General features: G+C 44.8%; 1 protein-coding gene across 3 annotated transcripts in view; it reads left to right on the top strand.

The window, feature by feature from the left end:
* The first annotated feature begins 743 nt into the window (after positions 1–743).
* The window catches only part of TMEM62 (transmembrane protein 62), a 31,767-nt gene continuing 13,948 nt past the window's right edge, over positions 744–18,562 (top strand). The window contains exons 1-5 of one of the 3 annotated variants that reach the window (XM_060761063.2): positions 744–1,280; positions 4,146–4,257; positions 5,977–6,114; positions 15,957–16,002; positions 16,448–16,589. In XM_060761063.2, coding sequence (XP_060617046.2) covers positions 1,077–1,280; positions 4,146–4,257; positions 5,977–6,114; positions 15,957–16,002; positions 16,448–16,589 — 642 coding nt within the window. In that variant the 5' untranslated portion in view covers positions 744–1,076. The other 2 variants (XM_060761066.2, XM_060761073.2) reach the window with 2 other exon arrangements.

Raw genomic sequence — 18,562 nt, 5'->3', positions numbered from 1 at the left:
TGGTGGGCAGTGTCCTTTGGTTTTGGAGTTGTAGTTCACCTACATCCAGAGATCACTGTGGACTCAAACAATGATGGATTTCCACAAGAAATGGACCAAACTATACACGAATACTCAATATGCAAAAATGTGAAAACTGGTAGAGTTTGGGGGAAATAGAATCTTGACATTCGGGAGTTGTAGTTGCTGGGATTTATAGTTTACCTACAATCAAAGGGCATTCTGAACCCCACCAATGATGGAATTGAACCAAACTTGGCACATGGTTTTCCCGTGACCAACAGAAAATACTGGAAGGGTTTGGTGGGCAGTGTCCTTTGGTTTTGGAGTTGTCGTTCACCTACATCCAGAGATCACTGTGGACTCAAACAATGATGGATTTCAACAAGAAATGGACCAAACTCTACACGAATACTCAATATGCCCAAATGTGAACACTGGTAGAGTTTGGGGGAAATAGAATCTTGACATTCGGGAGTTGTAGTTGCTGGGATTTGTAGTTCAGCTACAATCACAGAACATTCTGAATCCCACCAAGGATAGAATTGAGGCAAACCCCCCACACAGAACCCCCATGTGGGCCACAGCAACGCGTGGCAGGGGACGGCTAGTGTAATATATAATTTACCTGATATTACTAATCTGCTAAAAAAGATATAAATTTTAAGATATGTATATAGCTGACTGTCAACAAGAGTAGAAAAAAATAAGAGGTTGGGGGCGGGGGAGGGAAGGGCCTGAGGCTGTTAGGAATTGTGGGAGTTGAAGTCCAAAACACCTGGAAGGAGGGCCCATGTTTGCCCAGGTGGAGTCAAACTGCCAGCCTTCTCTGCCAAAGAGAGCGAATGCCTCACCAAATCATAACTTATAGGCCTCTTTGGTGTCAAGCTGCCTTCATCCTACAATGCAGACGGGTCAGGAAAGGCCTTGATTTCGCTCAGGCGGAGTGTGGGGACAGTTAATCCTTCCTTAAAGGCGAGGAGCCACAGAGCCCTGCCTGCCTGCCTGCTGCCTCCTCCCTCCCTTCCTTCCTCTAACGGAAGCGGGCGGGGAATCCTTCGCGGCCGGTGCGGCCCATGCCCTGCTGGCGGGCGAGGAGGAGGAGGAGGAGGAGGAGGATGCTCCGCCTGGCTGTGGGGCTGCTGGCGGCCTCCCTCCTGGCCGTCATGGTGGGCCGCTACGGGCCTCCGGGGAAGCAGGACCCGGCGCCCCGGAGGCGGCCCTTCTCCCCCGAGCCTGCGCCGGGCGCCCAGCCCAACAACCTCTTCTGGGCCGTGCAGGCGAGTCAGGAAGCGGCGGGCGGGCGGACAGACCTCTATTTGCAGCCAGGGGTGGTGGGCCCAGTTCGGCTGGCGCTCTGCAGCAGGCATTGGGCCTTCCAGGTGTTTGGGACTTCAACTCCCATCATTCCTGACAGCCTCAGGCCCTTTCCTTTCCCCCCTCAGCCGCTTAATGATGGGAGTTGAAGTCCCAAACACCTGGAAGGCCCAAGTTGGCCCATGACTGGAGACTGATGTTTAAAGCTCTTTAAATATTTGCATATTTTCATTGGTATGCTGATGTTTTTATACTAAGTCACTTTGAGTCTCCTGTGGAAGAGAGAAAGCAGGGTATAAATAAATATAATAATAGTATATGGATAGATAGATTGACAGATAGCTAGACAGACACAGCCATATAACCCAGAATATCAAGGCAGAAAATCCCACAATCCCTGCTTTGAACTGGAATATATGGCCATGTGGATTCGGGGTCTTTCGACACAGCCATATAACTCAGAATATCAAGGAATAGTAACCCACAATATTTGCTTTGAACTGCTTTATCTGAGTCCACACCTCCATTTATTCCAGTTCCAAGCAGAAAATGTGGGACTTTATTCAGCTGCGTGGAAAGCGCTTTAGATAGGCAGACTTTGATTGATTGATTGATAGGTAGGTAGGTAGGTAAATGGTTAAGTTATAGTAATATTTGGATTGACCAACAGACAGTTAGAGTAAAATATAGATAGCTAAATAGACTTAGATAGGTAGGTAAGTAGATGGATAAATTATATTTATTTTTGGATTGACTGGTAGATAGATAAATAGATAGATAGATAGATAGACAGACTGTGCTCCCTCAACTCACCATATTTGCTTAGAACTGTTATGAGTCCGCACTTCCATTTATTCCAGTTCCAAGCAGAAAATGTGGGACTTTATTCAGCTGTGTGGAAGGCACTTTAGATAGGCAGACTTAGACTGATTGATTTATTGATTGATAGGTAGGTAGATGGTTAAATTATAGTAATATTTGGATTGACAGACAGACAGATTAAAATATAGATAGCTAAATAGACTTAGGTAGGTAGGTAGATGGATAAATTATATTTATTTTTTGATTGACTGATAGATAGACTGATAGATAGACAGACAGACAGACTCATTTCTCTCCGAAAAATCCTATCCTAGTTATATTATAATTTGTTCACATCAGCATATTTTCAATTTTAATCTATTACATTTGGCCCGGCCATTTTTAAAATTGTTTATGTCACTATTGATTGTTTTTTGTTTATGTGATTTATATGATTTGTATTTTATTGGTTGTTTATTGATGTTGTGTTTATTGATGTTTTGTTTGATGTACTTTGGGCTTGGCCTCATGTAAGCCGCACCGAGTCCCCTTGGGGAGATGGTAGCGGGGTACAAATAAAGTTTATTATTATTATTATTATTATTATTAGATAAATAGATAGACTTAGATAAATAGACAGATGAACAGATAGATGGATAGGTAGGTAGATGGATAAGATATTTATCTTTGTATTGACAAATAGATGAATAGATAGATAAATAGATAGACTTAGACGGATGGATAGACTGGAAGGTAGGTAGGTCGATAAGTTATATTTATCTTTGGATGACAGATAGATAGATAGACAGACAGACATAAATGAATGGATAGACAGACAGATAGATGGATATGTAGGTACGTAGATGGATAAGTTATTTCAATATCAAATGTTCATATGTCATTTGAAAATAATATAAAATAAAAACATAAATAAATAAACAAACCTGGTAATAATTCAATATGGATGGATGGGTATGTGCCCTCAGGTCTCCTGTAGACTTACGTTGATCCATGAATTTCACATGAGTTTCTTAGGGTGTATCTACACTGCAGAATTAATGCAGTTTGATACTCCTTTTAATTACTATGGTTTGAAGCCATAGTGCTATGGGGGTTGGAGTTTTACAAGGTCTTTAGCCTTTTCTGCCGAATAGTACTTGGTTCCATAGCACAGAGGCAAGGAATATTTAGAATATCCATTGGCTGCAGGCCCTGAGATTTTTGTGGGTGAGCAGGTATTTGAACACTTGTCCCCAAAGTCATAGTCTAGTATTCAACTGTCTACACAATTCCCTATTTATGTGGAAATAATTAAGGAAGAGTTCCACTAAGTGTGATAAGGAAGTTATAATAATGGCCCAATGGGTCATATTTGGCTTGCCCTGGCTGTGTTTGCAACAGGTGCTGAATGTGTCTCACCAGTACTGTACGATATTGCCCAATATGGGTTTGATGGCAGATTTGCATGGGTGTGTCTTACGATGATGTTGAATTTATCTAATAGATTGCAGCGATGTGAACAAGTGATGGTAGGGTTGTACTAGCCCAAGGCCATTACAAAAAGCTATAAAATGTAGAGAACACTGTTCAGAGTAAATATAGAATACAAGCATATGAAATACAAGTATACATGAATTTAAAGATACTACCCTTTGGTATTTTTGGGTTTGTAAGATATGTACCTGCACTATTACATTAAGCTCTTGGAGGATCAAGTTGTGGACAACATTTTCTGTGTTTAGAGAGTTTTTATAGAAAAGTACACGTCACTTGATTCAACATTTCTTTGAGGTAGGAGATGATAAAACTATTTTATTTTTATTTATATCCCCCCTTTTCTCTTCACAAAGGAGACTGGAAGCAGCTTACAATAAAAGCATTTCAATACAAGTTAAAATCCAAAAAAAATACAAATACTAAAAATTAAACATCAATGGTTTTAATTAAAAATTAACAGTTAAAATACTTATACTACACCCTCGTTACTTTTTAGTTACGATATCTCCTATTTCCATTTTTTCTTATAGGTAACAGATGTGCACATCAGTAAGTTTCACAGTCCTTCCCGAGCACCTGATTTTGAAAGATTCTGTAGGGAAACAATTCCTGTAATTCAGCCTGCCCTTACTTTAGCAACAGGTAAGATGTTTCCCTTATTCCCATTTCTCACTCCAGTTTCTTTGGTTATTATGATACTCAATAATTGAGATACTGAGACAGAGAATAACTATATGTAATACAGATTTGCTGGACGTAGGATCCCTATGAAAGCGAAAAACTACAAATAAAGAAATTGCTAAAAGATTTTGCCAGAAAGAAAAGCTCCCTTGGTATTTCTAGGTCCTCCAACAGAAGTTGAACATAGAATCACACTGGAGGACTTTGAGAGAACATTAAAATTCATGAAAACTCACATTCGCAAAACTTAAGCTCACAAATGTGGAGGGACGACTGTAAAAATTGAAGTCTAGTCACCAAATGAATGACTGGAATGAATCCAGGGGGGCTGGAGCTGAACTCTGTTATCAGTCACCATTCCTGCCCTCCTTGTTTTGCCACAGCTTGATTAGTTACGGCTTTACCTCATACTGATTTCATGTGGTATTTGGCTTTTAGCACATGGTTGTTGGGAAAGGAAGTCTCTTGCTTCAGGCACTCAAAAGTCGAGAAGGAAGAAAGCTCTTGCACATGGAAATTAGAATTGGGTCCCAGTTTAACCTCTTTGTTTTGATCCTAAAAACTCACAACAAAAAAATTACAATTGAGCCCAACTTATAGTTACGACACAAATCTGTACAGTCCCAGACTGAGATTTCTTTCTTTGTTGCACTAAACTGTGTTCAATTCTGGGCACTGCAATTTAAGGGAGAGGTTGACAAGCTAGAATGTGTCCAGAGGAGGGCAACTAAAATGATCAAGGGTCAGGAGAACTAAGAGGAGCAGCTTAAAGAGCTGGGCATGTTTAGCCTGCAGATGAGAAGGCTGAGAGGAGACATGATGGCCATGTATAAATATGTGAGGGGAAGTCATAGGGAGAAGGGAGCAGGCTTGTTTTCTGCTGCCCTGGAGACTTGTACATGGAACAATGGCTTCAAACTACAGGAAAGGCGTGTCTTTGCAGCTCAGGAGCAGAGTAAAAATTCTCTAAATAAATAAACTAAATTGTTGCCTTCAAGGGGCCATTGAATCCATGGATGAAGATACAGAGGACCAGCCATAAAGTTTTTACATAGTGGCCAGTACTTTTTTTTAGTTTTTACGCAGTTTGCATCCCCAGAAGTTATCAAATGACAACTCCCAACATTTTTTATTATTTGCCCTGTGGATTGGGATAATAGGAGTTGCAACCCAACTGCAGTTGTAGCTCTGAGGTTGGGGAAAGGTTAAAGGACATTTTAAAGTCAGAAATCATATCCACGAGCCTTGTATCTAAATTCAAACCCCCAAATCCTTACTAAATAGAACAGACTGCAGGCTTCCAGATGTTACTGTATTATAACTCCCATCAGCTCTAGTCAAGATATCTAATGATGAATAGAAGAGTTGTAGTCTGGCAGCTGGTGGACCACATAAAATGACATGACAGGTAAGATTCGACCTGTGAGCTTTAAGTTTGACACTTGTGCACTAAAGTCTGAGAAAATAGTGAAGTGAAAGTCCTCTCCTTTTGCATATTTTGTTGAAAAGAAATGCAGGGTTATAATAATTTAATCAGGATCAGCAATTCTTAAGTTCAGTATTCAAATGTCCAGTTGTTAGAACTTTTATTTTGTTTCAGTTCCCTTTTCTAATGTACAATGACTGTATTCTGTATTTTCTGCAGCATATGTTCTGTGGCTCTGCTCTGTTAATTCACAGGTGACTTAACTGATTCCAAAACGAAGAATACACTTGGGTCTGATCAGTTTGAAGAAGAATGGCAGACATACCAGACTGTCTTAAAGAGATCGAGGGTCATGGAAAAAACTAAGTGGATAGACATAAAAGGGAATCATGGTAAGGAGAAAATACCTTGAAGATTTTTATTCTGTTTCTTCTCCAACAGTGAAAGTGGGGGGACCGCAAATAGTTGTATTTTTCTGTATATCTTAACTTTAAACTATTTTCAAAAAACATTTTTGACTGAAAATAAAATGAACATAATCTTTTAACTCTTACTATCTAATAATCTATTGCCCCATGAAGCACAATAATAAACTGTTGCTGTGAGTTTTCTGGGCTGTAATTCCATTTTCTAGAAGCATTTTGTACTCACGTTTTGCTGATATCTATGGCAGGCATCCTCAGAGGTTTTGTGGTCTGTTGGAAACTAGGCAAATGAGGTTTATATATCTGTAGAATGTCCAGGGTGGGAGAAAGAACTCTTATCTGTTTGAGGCAAGTGTCAATGTTGCAATTGGCCACCTTAATTAGCATTGAATGGCCTTGCAGCTTCAACGCCTGGCTGCTTCCTGCCTGGGGGAATCCTTTGTTGGGAAGTGTTAGCTGGTCCTGCTTGCTTCATGTCAGGAATTCCCCTGTTGTTTGAGTGTTTTTCTTTATTTACGGAGTTTTTAAATACTGGTAGCCAGATTTCATTCATTTTCATGGTTTCCTCCATTCTGTTGAAATGGTCCACATGTGTTTGTGTATTTCAGTGGCTTCTCTGTGTAGTCTGACATGGTGGTTGTTAGAGTGGTCCAGCATTTCTGTGTTCTCAAATAATATGTTCGGTTTTTTTTTTGTTTTTTTTTTTTCAAGATGGCGCTGTGAACACACACAGCGTTGCTAGCTCCTGGGGCGAGATCCAATTGCCCCCTATTTTTCCCCGCACGACCCTCCCTTCCCAGTCGATCTCAGGGAAGGCCCCCCCGGGGGACGCCGAGGAGGCGACGAAAGGGTAAGAGGCCCCTTTGAAGGCCGGAATAGCCGCGCGCCGCCGCCACTCAACCGCGGCTGGCTGCGCAACGCTGCCATTTCTCGCGGCCTGTCCCCTTCTTCGCCGCCAGCCATCGCGGCCTACTCCCGGCTGACTTGGAGCCGCGACCATCCACCGTCGCGCCCCCCACCCCCCCGCCGTCCTGGGGGAGGTGGGAGTGAGAGAGACCCATTCACCTGCCGCAGGGCCTCCATTACCATCTAGGAGGAGGTGAGTGAAGGCCCGCTCAGCCGTCTGCTCTGCCCCCCCCCCCACGCCATCGAGAGGGGTGAAGAGGAGGGAGCCAGCTGCTGCCTGCCACATCCATCCACCGGCCCTTTCGCCGCACCGGGAAAGGGCCGGTTGAGCAGTTGAGTGCTGGGCCGCGCCATTCCTGCCCCCCCCCCACGCCATCGGGAGGAGCGAAGAAGAGAGAACCAGCAGCTGCCATCCCATCCATCCACCGGCCCTTTCGCCGCACCGGGAAAGGGCCGGCTGAGCAGCTGAGCGCTAGGCCGCGCCATTCTGCCCCCCCCACGCCATCGGGAGGGGCGAAGGAGAGAGAGCCAGCAGCTGCTGTTCCATCCATCCACCGGCCCTTCGCCGCACCGGGAAAGGGCCGGCTGAGCAGCTGAGCGCTAGGCCGCGCCATTCTGCCCCCCCCACGCCATCGGGAGGGGCGAAGGAGAGAGAGCCAGCAGCTGCTGTTCCATCCATCCACCGGCCCTTTCGCCGCACCGGGAAAGGGCCGGCTGAGCAGCTGAGCGCTAGGCCGCGCCATTCTGCCCCCCCCCCACGCCATCGGGAGGGGCGAAGGAGAGAAAGCCAGCTGCTGCCGCCCCATCCATCCACCGACTGAGCGCCAGGCCGCGCCATTTTGCCCCACACCATCGGGAGGGGTGAAGAAGAGGGAACCAGCTGTTGCTGCCCATCCAGCCACCGCCCTCTCGCCATACCGTGCCATTTCTGCCCCCACGTCATCGGGAGAGGTGAAGAAGAGGGAGCTAGCGGATCGCCGCCCATCCATCCACCAACATTGGAAGGAGCCGAAGAATTCATCAGGCCTCGCCTGTAGCAGGAATTTGCAGTCGCCATCTGACTCTTTTTTCTCACTATTTTTATTTTCTTTTCCTACTTTTCCTTTGGCTAGTTGTATTTTATTTTTTAGTTAGCTGTATGTTATATGTTTTAACTGCTGATTATATTAGGAGGGCGAGGAGCAATTAGGAGTATTGATAGAGAGGACTGGATTGCCTGAGATGGTGTGAGTGAAGAAGTCCAGGAGAGTGCATGAGTTGTCCGTGATAGTAGCGAATTTATAGGAAGGTGTGGATGATAGCTGTGTATGTGAGAGTGTATAAGTTGGTTCAGTGAGCTGAGAGAAATGTGGGAGGACGTGAAGAGTATGGGAGTTGTGGAATGCCTGGAGGATTGACTGATTGTGTTGTAAGTGGGAGGTGAGTGAGTTCTGATAAGAGTGCTTGGTGTTGTGGCGAGAGAGTGAATTATCCGACATAGGAATGGCTACAGCGGACCCTTATGCCAAAAATGACATTTTGCACTTTTACGACCTCCTGAGGGACTCGTTCAACCACGTGTTGTTTCAACTCAGGTTTTTGAACGAGAAAATGGACCATCTCCTTAGAGGCTTTGCCTCTTTCTCAGGAATTACTGTGCAATCTAATCCTCCAAAGATTGAAGACCCTCTCTGTGCAGACTTAGCTAAGGACCTGTGTCGAAATGGGGAGGAAAGCACCTTAGAGCATTCGGAACATAGGGTGGAAGGAGGGAGGGAGGGAGGGTTTAATGATGAGACATCTGAGGGAAAAGGAGAACCTCTGGGCATACATAGAAATAGGAACATCTGGGAGTGGCAGCGGTCTGTGTTGGCTACCCAGAGAACGGCCAATAATACAACATCTGGCCTTACGGATCAGCCTACTGCACTTTACGATCGGAATCAACATCTTCCCACTGACAATTTTGCTGTGGACATTGCCGATCTAATGATAAACAGAGGCAGATGGACCTCCAAGAGGGCGGTTTGTAATTCCTTGGCCCAAATCCTGGGAAAAAGATCACAGGATATAAGATTAAAAGCCATAGTGTGGTTGTGGAGGGATTATCAATCCTCTGACCGCTCCACCCGTCTTCAAATCTCACCTGAAGACAACACTTGGCTTGGTGACCTAATGGCCAAACAACCTGGCCTGAAGAAATGGGGCATCACCATTAGGAGGGTAGTTGTGGACCCCCACATTCGCCCCTTGTTTGATCCCGGGTTTTCACCCCACCATGCTCCATCTGGCCCCCGGGCAAACTCCACAACTAGTTCACCAGTTAGGGCCCCCCCTCCTGGTTCGTATAATTTTGAGACCCCATCTGCCCCGGCTGTTCCTACTCAGCTAGCCACACTCCCCCGCTCGAGAATGCTCCCTTTATTCAGCCCACTCAGCTCCCTCGATGTCTCTTTATCTACCTCAACATCGGATTCATCCCTACCAAATGCCCAAGGGAGATTATTCCCCAGCCCGACTTCCTCCGCTGAGAGCTGACTAGATCCTGGCCGGGCGGGGGGGGGGGGGATGGTTCCAGAGAAGGGGGGTGCTATTCGAGTCGTATGGGGAAGGAGATTTGCGGTCCATAAACATCCCAGGGAGAAGCGCAACAGAGTATTTGCGACCCTGGAAAAGGTGGGTAGTGGTAGGCTCCTTGGCAGCCCCCTTGGTCTCAAGGTCCTCTTGATCAATGCCAGATCCGTCAATGGCAAGACCGCAGCCATCCAGGACTTGATCCTGGATGAGAGGGCGGACCTGGCATGCATTACCGAGACCTGGTTGGACGAGGTGGGGGGTGTAAACCTCTCCCAGCTATGCCCACCAGGTTTTGGAGTGCATCAACAGGCCAGACAAGGGGGGCGGGGAGGAGGGGTCGCAGTGGTCTTTAGGCAATCCATCGCCGTGACCAGATGCGTTGTCCCGCAGACTTCTGGGTTTGAATGTGTCCACTTGAAGGTGGGGAGCCGTGACAGTGTGGGGTTCCTGCTGGTGTATCGCCCACCCCGAGATCCAGTAGCTTCCCTGTCTGAGCTAGCGGAGGTGATCTCCAATTCGGCCTTGGTCTCCCAGCGCCTGGTGGTGTTGGGAGACTTTAACATCCACGCCGAGACCACTCTATCTGGCGCAGCTCAGGACTTTATGGCCACCATGACGACCATAGGTCTGTCACAGATAATATCTGGCCCCACTCATCAAGCTGGACATACTCTTGACCTTGTTTTTGTGGCGGACAACGAAATGATCAGAGTGGAAGAGCAAAACATCCTTCCAGTGTCATGGTCTGACCATCATCTGATCACCTTTAGACTTACTGCGACCCTAAACCTTCGCAGGGGTGGAGGACAAATTAAGATGGTCCGCCCTAGGAGACTGATGGATCCGGATGGATTCCTGAGGAATCTTAGGGTTCTTCCTGCCTTGGAGCCTGGTGATTCTATCGACGCCTTGGTAACTCTCTATAATGGGGAGATGACCAGGGCGTTAGATACGATCGCACCTGAACGCCCCATCTCGCTGCGTCGTGACAGGCCATCTCCTTGGTTTACCGAGGAGTTGGCGGTGATGAAGCATATGAGAAGGGGGCTAGAGCGCAAATGGAGGAAATCTCGAGATGTGTCTGATCGAGCACGGGCTAGAGCCTCTCTTAAGGCATATTCCGTGGCTATACGAGCGGCCAGGAAATCATTCACGACCGCCCGTATAGCGTCTGCAGCAAATAGATCATCGGAACTGTTCCAGGTCGTGGGAGAGCTCCTCCACCCACCAGCGGTGGAGGAGGTCCCTGACGACCCTGTAACTCGGTGTCGCGATTTCGCACACCATTTTGCAGACAAAGTCGCCCAGATACGTCTCGAGCTCGACTCCAATTCCATCGCAGTGCCAGAAGAGGTGACGGAGGTACCTGCTTGTCCAATTTTGTGGGATTCTTTTAGGCTTGTTCTTCTTGAAACCGTGGAGGAGATTCTTGGGGCTGTGAGAGCGACCACCTCATCTCTTGACCCATGCCCATCTTGGCTCATTAAATCAGCCAGAGGGGGGTTACTTGATTGGTTTGTACCGATTATCAATGCATCGTTGGAGCAAGGAATTTTTCCATCTAATTTGAAGCAGGCTGTGGTTCGTCCACTTATTAAAAAAGCTTCTCTTGACTCCACGGTGCTGAATAATTACAGGCCAATCTCCAACCTCCCCTTTTTGGGTAAGGTGCTGGAGAGGGTGGTCGCCTCCCAGCTCCAGGGTTTCTTAGATGACATCAATTACCTAGATCAGTCACAGTCTGGTTTCAGGCCTGGTCATGGCACCGAGACAGCCTTGGTCGCCTTGGTGGATGACCTCCGCAGAGAGCTGGACAGGGGGAGTGTGACTCTGTTGGTTCTCTTGGACATCTCAGCGGCTTTCGATACCATCGACCATGGTATCCTTCTGGGTCGTCTCTCTGGGATGGGCCTTGGGGGCACGGTTCTGTCGTGGCTCCAGTCCTTCCTGGAGGGACGAACTCAGATGGTGAAGCTAGGTGACGCCTGCTCGGACCCCTGGCCTTTGACCTGTGGGGTCCCGCAAGGCTCTATTCTGTCTCCCATGCTCATCAACATCTACATGAAACCGCTGGGAGAGGTCATCCGGGGTTTTGGAGTTGGGTGCCATCTCTACGCAGATGACACACAACTCTACTACTCCTTTCCACCTAACTCCAAGGAGGCTTCTCAGGTGCTAGACAAGTGCCTGGCCGCTGTGTCGACCTGGATGAGGAGGAACAAGCTGAAGATCAATCCCGACAAGACAGAGGTCCTCTTGGTCGATCGTAAGCCGGATCGGGGTATAGGGTGGTTACCTGTGTTGGACGGGGTTACACTCCCCCTGAAACCTCAGGTCCGCAGTTTGGGTGTCCTCCTGGATTCTTCGCTTACACTTGAGGCTCAGGTGTCGGCGGTATCCGGGAGGGCTTTTGCGCAACTGAGACTCGTGCGCCAACTGCGACCATACCTCGTGAAGGCTGATCTGGCCGGGGTGGTCCATGCCTTGGTCACCTCTAGAATGGACTACTGTAATGCGCTCTACGTGGGGCTACCCTTGAAGACGGCTCGGAAACTGCAGCTGGTCCAACGTGCAGCAGCCAGAATGCTAACTGGAGCTCATTATCAAGAGAGGTCTACCCCTCTGTTTAAGGAGCTCCACTGGCTGCCTTTCATCTTCCGAGCCCAATTCAAGGTGCAGGTGCTCACCTATAAAGCCCTAAACGGTTTGGGACCACCCTACCTGCGTGACCGTATCTCCATCTACGAACCTATACGCTCGCTTCGATCATCTGGGGAGGCCCTGCTCGTGATCCCGCCTACGTCGCAAGCGCGTTTGGTGGGGACGCGGGACAGGGCCTTCTCCGTAGCGGCCCCCCGACTCTGGAACGCCCTCCCAAAAGATCTCCGACAGGCCCCCACACTAGCAGTTTTCAGAAGGAATCTGAAAACTTGGCTGTTCCGTTGTGCCTTCCCGGATTAGGAACCACCATCCCAAGTCCTAATAGCACTTTAGCACAGTTAATATTGCTGCACACCGTACTTTAATTCCCGACGCCCCTCCTACCATTTCAGCACTTTTAACCTTGTACCTCTCACCGGCCGAACCAGTTTTTTAATATGTCCTGTTGTATAGTTGCTGTTGTATTGCTAATTTTGATTTGATTTGTTTTTGCTTTTTAATTTGCTTGTTTATTGTTTGTTATGTTTTCCATTGTATTGTGTTTATGGCTTCGGCCTGTGTAAGCCGCATCGAGTCCTCCGGGAGATGCTCGCGGGGTACAAATAAAGTTAATAATAATAATAAATAATGCTCTGCTATGGCTGACACCTGTGGTTGAATTAGTCTGCAGTGCCTTTCGTGTTCCTTGATTCATATTTGGGCAATGCTGCGTTTGGTGGTCCCTATGTAGACTTGTCCACAGCTGCATGGTATCCGGTAGACTCCTGCAGAGGTGAGAGGATCCCTCTTGTCCTTTGCTGAATGTAGCATTTGTTGGATTTTCCTAGTGGGTCTGTAGATAGTTTGTAGGCTGCGTTTCTTCATCAGCTTCCCTATGCACAATTATTGGCACTCTAAATCAGATTTCAGGCAGATATCGCAACATAACACTATTCAACTTGTTTCTTTCCTCATATCTGTCTGGAATTCCACAGAGCTACAAATGCAGTTGTATCGATAGTGCTTCACATCTCAGCATTCCAGAGTAAAACAAGGACATCCACGTGTTTGCCAACTCTATACTTCAGAAAATCTCTTAGCACATTTGAGAATCCATCAGATTCCATTAGTATCTGGTTCTCCCCTGTCCCCAGAGGCTGAGATTGGCATCCTGAGTCATCCTGCATCAGGAAATGGACTATTTGTGGCTATGACACTGTTTGGACAGCCTTCTCTCCAGCTCTTCCATCTTACAAGTGGGGGCAAAAAAAAATCTCTGATAAGACCTGCATTCTGAGTGGAGCTGAAGGAGATTGCAGATCATGGAGTCCTTTAAGTTGTAAGATGATCCACTAGAGGCCGCTTGAGTATGAATAATACACATTTTTCCCAGGACTGCTATTCTGGGTTCCTCTAATAGTTTGACTGAGGATCACATGTGACAGTTCAGTTAAGAAAATACTGAAATCCCAATGTAGTCTGGTCCAGTGGAGTAAAAGAGGCTTTTTGAAAGACGACATGGATCTCCATCATGGCAACCCCACTGCTTGCTTCTTTCCAGCATGTACTGATCCAATGACAAATAACCTACCAGTCAAAAACATGATGAGATCAATTCCCCTTAGCTTATATATCCATGTGCAAGGACCAGTGTACAACTTCCACTTGAAGCTGACCATAATGGCACTTAAGGAGTTAAGTGTTTCTTACAGTTGTTTTCTCTTTAGAAATCGCTATGTCCTCCAGCATGACCAGAGGAAGTTGCTGAAGTACCAAGATTCCTAGAGAGTACATTTTAACCAAATCCACAAATAATCAAATTCCAAAAAGGCAGAACTGCAAATGTGGAGGGACAGCTCTGTTCCCCACAAAGCCTTTCTTTCTCCCTTGACATATCTCCCTTTACCACTGACCACTTCTGTAGAGCCACTGCCTTCTCACTGTTGTTGTACCTAAAACATATCCTTATGCCTTACCCCTTTATCTATTTAATATATCCTCTTTTTCTTCACATGGTATTCAAGGCAGCTTTCAAACACACATTCCATGACTCTGAAGAGTCCATCCATCCAACATGCAGTGATCAAACAAAGATCCAAATACCCTGGCCCCCACTTTGACTAATATCAAGGAAGTGGCTCCTCAGAAGACTTCCAGACAAGGAAGTAGACAGAGTTGGCGAAACCCTCAGCTTTTCTATTTGTCAGTAGTCTCCTGCTTCAAACCTTTTGGGAAATGGCATTCATAATCCTTTGGGAAAAACAGCAATCTCCACAGGCTTTTGGAAGTGTGATCCTTTTGGAGATTAATAGGCATTCACACTATTTGTAATAATCATAACCTTTTGGAAAGTCATGACCTTGTTAGAGAGCGTAACTTTGTAAAGTATTATCTTCCCAAGAACAGTTAAACTGGCTTGAGTAAACCTTCTCCTTTGTGGTAAATATCCACTAATATTCATGCAAGACATGAATACTAGACTGATACACCTATATATCTCCTTGGACTGTTAGGGACAATGATATGCCAATGCAAAAAAGCAGAGATTCAGAAGGGATCTTTTCAATTGCTCAAAAACATCTACTCTCCCTTAAAACATCTTAATTTAATTCATGCTCTCAAGAGACAAAAATAAGTATTCTTCATTAAAAGTAACATATCTGGTTTACTCACAAACCTCATGTATTCAGCATACAGGTACATTTCTTATCAATCCAGTTACATATAGGATTTGAAGTGGTTTCTCTGTGCAGATAACACCAGGCATCTGTGTTATCAGCAGAGCATCTCCAAAGCATCTCTCTGTTCTGAGGGTTCTGAAAGTCTAATGGCATCTGAGATCTGAGGAAGTCCCAGATCTGATCACATGGTCCGTAGTCCCTCCCACAACATAAGAGTTAAGGAAAACTGTATACCAATACACACAGACACAAAACAGTAAGCAATCTGAATTATATATATAAAACAAAGAACTAGTATAGGAGGTTTGTAGAAGGTTGCTGTAAAGGTAACGGTTTCCCCTTGACATTAAGTTTAGTTGAGTCCGACTCTAGGGGTGATGCTCATCTACATTTCTAAGCCGAAGAGCCAGTATTGTCTGCAGATGCCTCCTAAGTCTTGTGTTGGAGCGCATTCCCTTCCTGCCCAAGCAGTATCTGTTGATCTATGTACTCATATTTGCATGTTTTCGAACTGCTAGGTTGGCAGAAGCTGGGGTTAACAATTGGAGGTTCACCCCGTCCCATTCCAAAATTACACATTTACTAAAAAAATCTCCATCTGAATAGGTTGCAAAAATCCCTTGGCGGAAAATGCATTGATTGTTCTGTAGATCTGTTGACTATTTATCCTACTCATTTATTTGAGTAGGATAGTTTTTCTGTGATTTCACAGTTTCCTACTTGAAATGTAAGTATTCTGTTGCTTGTTCTATATTCCCATATTGTGGTATCTAGAACATCTCATTCCATGTTGTGACTAATTGCAGAGCAGGCAGCAAGCTTTGTATCCTCATTCCTAGCAAATGAAATTATTTCTGAACATTAATTTTGCACAGTCTTGCTGCCCAGATCAGGCTAAAACAAACACTGATCCTCCTGTCTTAAGTTTATACTACATTGCATATTGATTAATTTAGCTCCCCCCCCCCCCATTTCTGAATTTATCCTGACTTTGATTTGAAATATTATTTGTCATTTTACTTGCAGATACCTTCAACATTCCTCATCTAAAGAGTGTCAAGAATTACTACAGGTATGTCAGTATTCCTTGCTGCATTCAGAGGGCCAGAAGGAGGCTCGGTTGTATGGTGGACAGAAAGATTCTGTTCAGACAAGGTAGATATGTATTATGAAAAATAATTTTTATTAAAATAGCTTAGCAAATAAGCATGTAGGACGCAGTTAACCATCCTAGCCTTTGACTTGCCTATAGTGTTTCTCCTTCTTTTCAGTCACTCCAAATGCAATTTCTACCTCACTTTTTATGTTAGCCTTTTTGAGCAAAGAGAGAAACAGCATCCAATTATTGTATTTTTGCATTGGATAAACTAGTGCAAAATTGAGGATAAATGCAGTTCCATTTCCAGCACCTTTACCCATAGAGAAATCATAATAAAAAGAGGTACATATAATTGTCTGTTACATTTTCTTTGCTCCAGATATTTCTTACCTATATATTCCCTTCTTGTTTTTGGCAGGAAATATTCCGGTTGGCAGAAAGATGGCTCCTTTCATTACCTCCACAGCACACCTTTTGGCAACTATTCTTTCATTTGTGTGGATGCAACTCTCAATCCAGGCCCCAAGAGGCCCTACAATTTCTTTGGGATATTAAATGCGGTAAGATAGTTCGCCACTCAGGTGCATTAAAATGAAATGGCAGGTCCAGTATCGAGAGGCTAATTCCTAAACTGCACATAGTGATCATTCGCAAATCTGTGCTAGGCAAATATGAATTCTATCACTTTGTCTTCAATCTTACTACTTTTTACCCCATTCTTTACATTTTAATCCATTGATATATTCCGACATGTTCTGTGATGTGAAACAGAAGCCTATAAATAACCAGGACCTGAAGACCTGGTTATTTAAACAGGCTTTTGACAGTGATTAGTCCCTAGAATATGAATCTATCTCAATGGCAATACTCTCTTAGCTCATAGGAATTATTATGTTTTAATCTATTGCTTATATTTTAATTGCTGATTTTGTTATTTAGTTATGCTGTATTTCATGTGTTATATTGATTGGATGTATTGTTAATTGTTTATTTCATTTAGTGTATTTTACTCTACTGCACTTTGTATTATCTGTGTTGTAAGTCAGCCCGAGTCCCCTGGGGAGATAGGGCGGGATAGAAATAAACTATTATTATTATTATTATTATTATTATCATCATCATCATCATCATCATCATCATCATCAGACAAAGACTTCTTTATTCAACTGGACTTTTTCCACACTAGAAGTGTTTCTAGGATTATAGACTGTGACCTGTAACTTACTGCTAGTCCTAATGGAAATAGACAAATTTAATAATCATCATCATCATCACACTGGGTGCAGTGCCTAAAGACCTTGGTCTGGACACTTAAACACAATCGGTGCTGACAAAATTACTATCTGTCATCTGCAAAAGGCCACCCTACTCAGATCTGCACGCATTATTCACCAATACATCACACAGTCCTAGACCCCTGGGAAGTGTCCATTTTGTAATCCAATACAACAGCCAGCATAGTGATCTTGTTTGCTGTGTACTAATCTTGTTGTGTTTCAAATAATAATAATAATAATAATAATAATAATAATAATAATAATAATAATAAATTTCTTACCCACCACTCCTCTTGGATTGATTTAATGGCTGTATGATGAGTTAACACTTATGTAAACAGGATTGCTATAGTTGGGATTAACGAAAGGACAGACATATATCTGACTGTATGAATGATTATGCAGCTTCAGTGTTTGAAAGAGCTGTTGTTTGAAAGTGTTTGAAAGGGTTTTGAGATCAACAGGGGAGGCCCTTCTCAATGTGATGTAGCGGCAAAAAAAGCCAATGGGATTTTGGCCTGCATCAATAGGAGCATAGTGTCTCGATCTAGGGAAGTAATGCTCCCCCTCTATTCCGCTTTGGTTAGACCACACCTGGAATATTGTGTCCAATTCTGGACACCACAATTCAAGAGAGATATTGACAAGCTGGAATGTGTCCAGAGGAGGGCGACTAAAATGATCAAAGGTCTGGAGAACAAGCCCTATGAGGAGCGGCTTAAGGAGCTGGGCATGTTTAGCCTGAAGAAGAGAAGGCTGAGAGGAGATATGATAGCCATGTATAAATATGTGAGAGGAAGCCACAGGGAGGAGGGAGCAAGCTTGTTTTCTGCTTCCTTGGAGACTAGGACGCGGAACAATGGCTTCAAACTACAAGAGAGGAGATTCCATCTGAACATGAGGAAGAACTTCCTGACTGTGAGAGCCGTTCAGCAGTGGAACTCTCTGCCCCGGAGTGTGGTGGAGGCTCCTTCTTTGGAAGCTTTTAAACAGGCTGGATGGCCATCTGTCAGGGATGATTTGAATGCAACATTCCTGCTTCTTGGCAGGGAGTTGGACTGGATGGCCCATGAGGTCTCTTCCAACTGTTTGATTCTATGATTCTCTTGGTTCCACCACTATATCAAGCGCATTTGGTGGAGACAAGGGAGAGGGCCTTCTCTGTAGTGGCTCCCTGGCTCTGGAATACCCTCCTAAAAGAGATTAGGTAAACCCCCACCCTTGAATCCTTCCGATCCAAAATTGATTTTTAAGCA

This window comes from Anolis sagrei, chromosome 1, assembly GCF_037176765.1.
Source record: "Anolis sagrei isolate rAnoSag1 chromosome 1, rAnoSag1.mat, whole genome shotgun sequence".
In the NCBI taxonomy this organism is placed as follows: domain Eukaryota; kingdom Metazoa; phylum Chordata; class Lepidosauria; order Squamata; family Dactyloidae; genus Anolis; species Anolis sagrei.
Note: the sequence above shows the minus strand (reverse complement) of the source record. Positions and strands in the feature narration are given on the sequence as shown.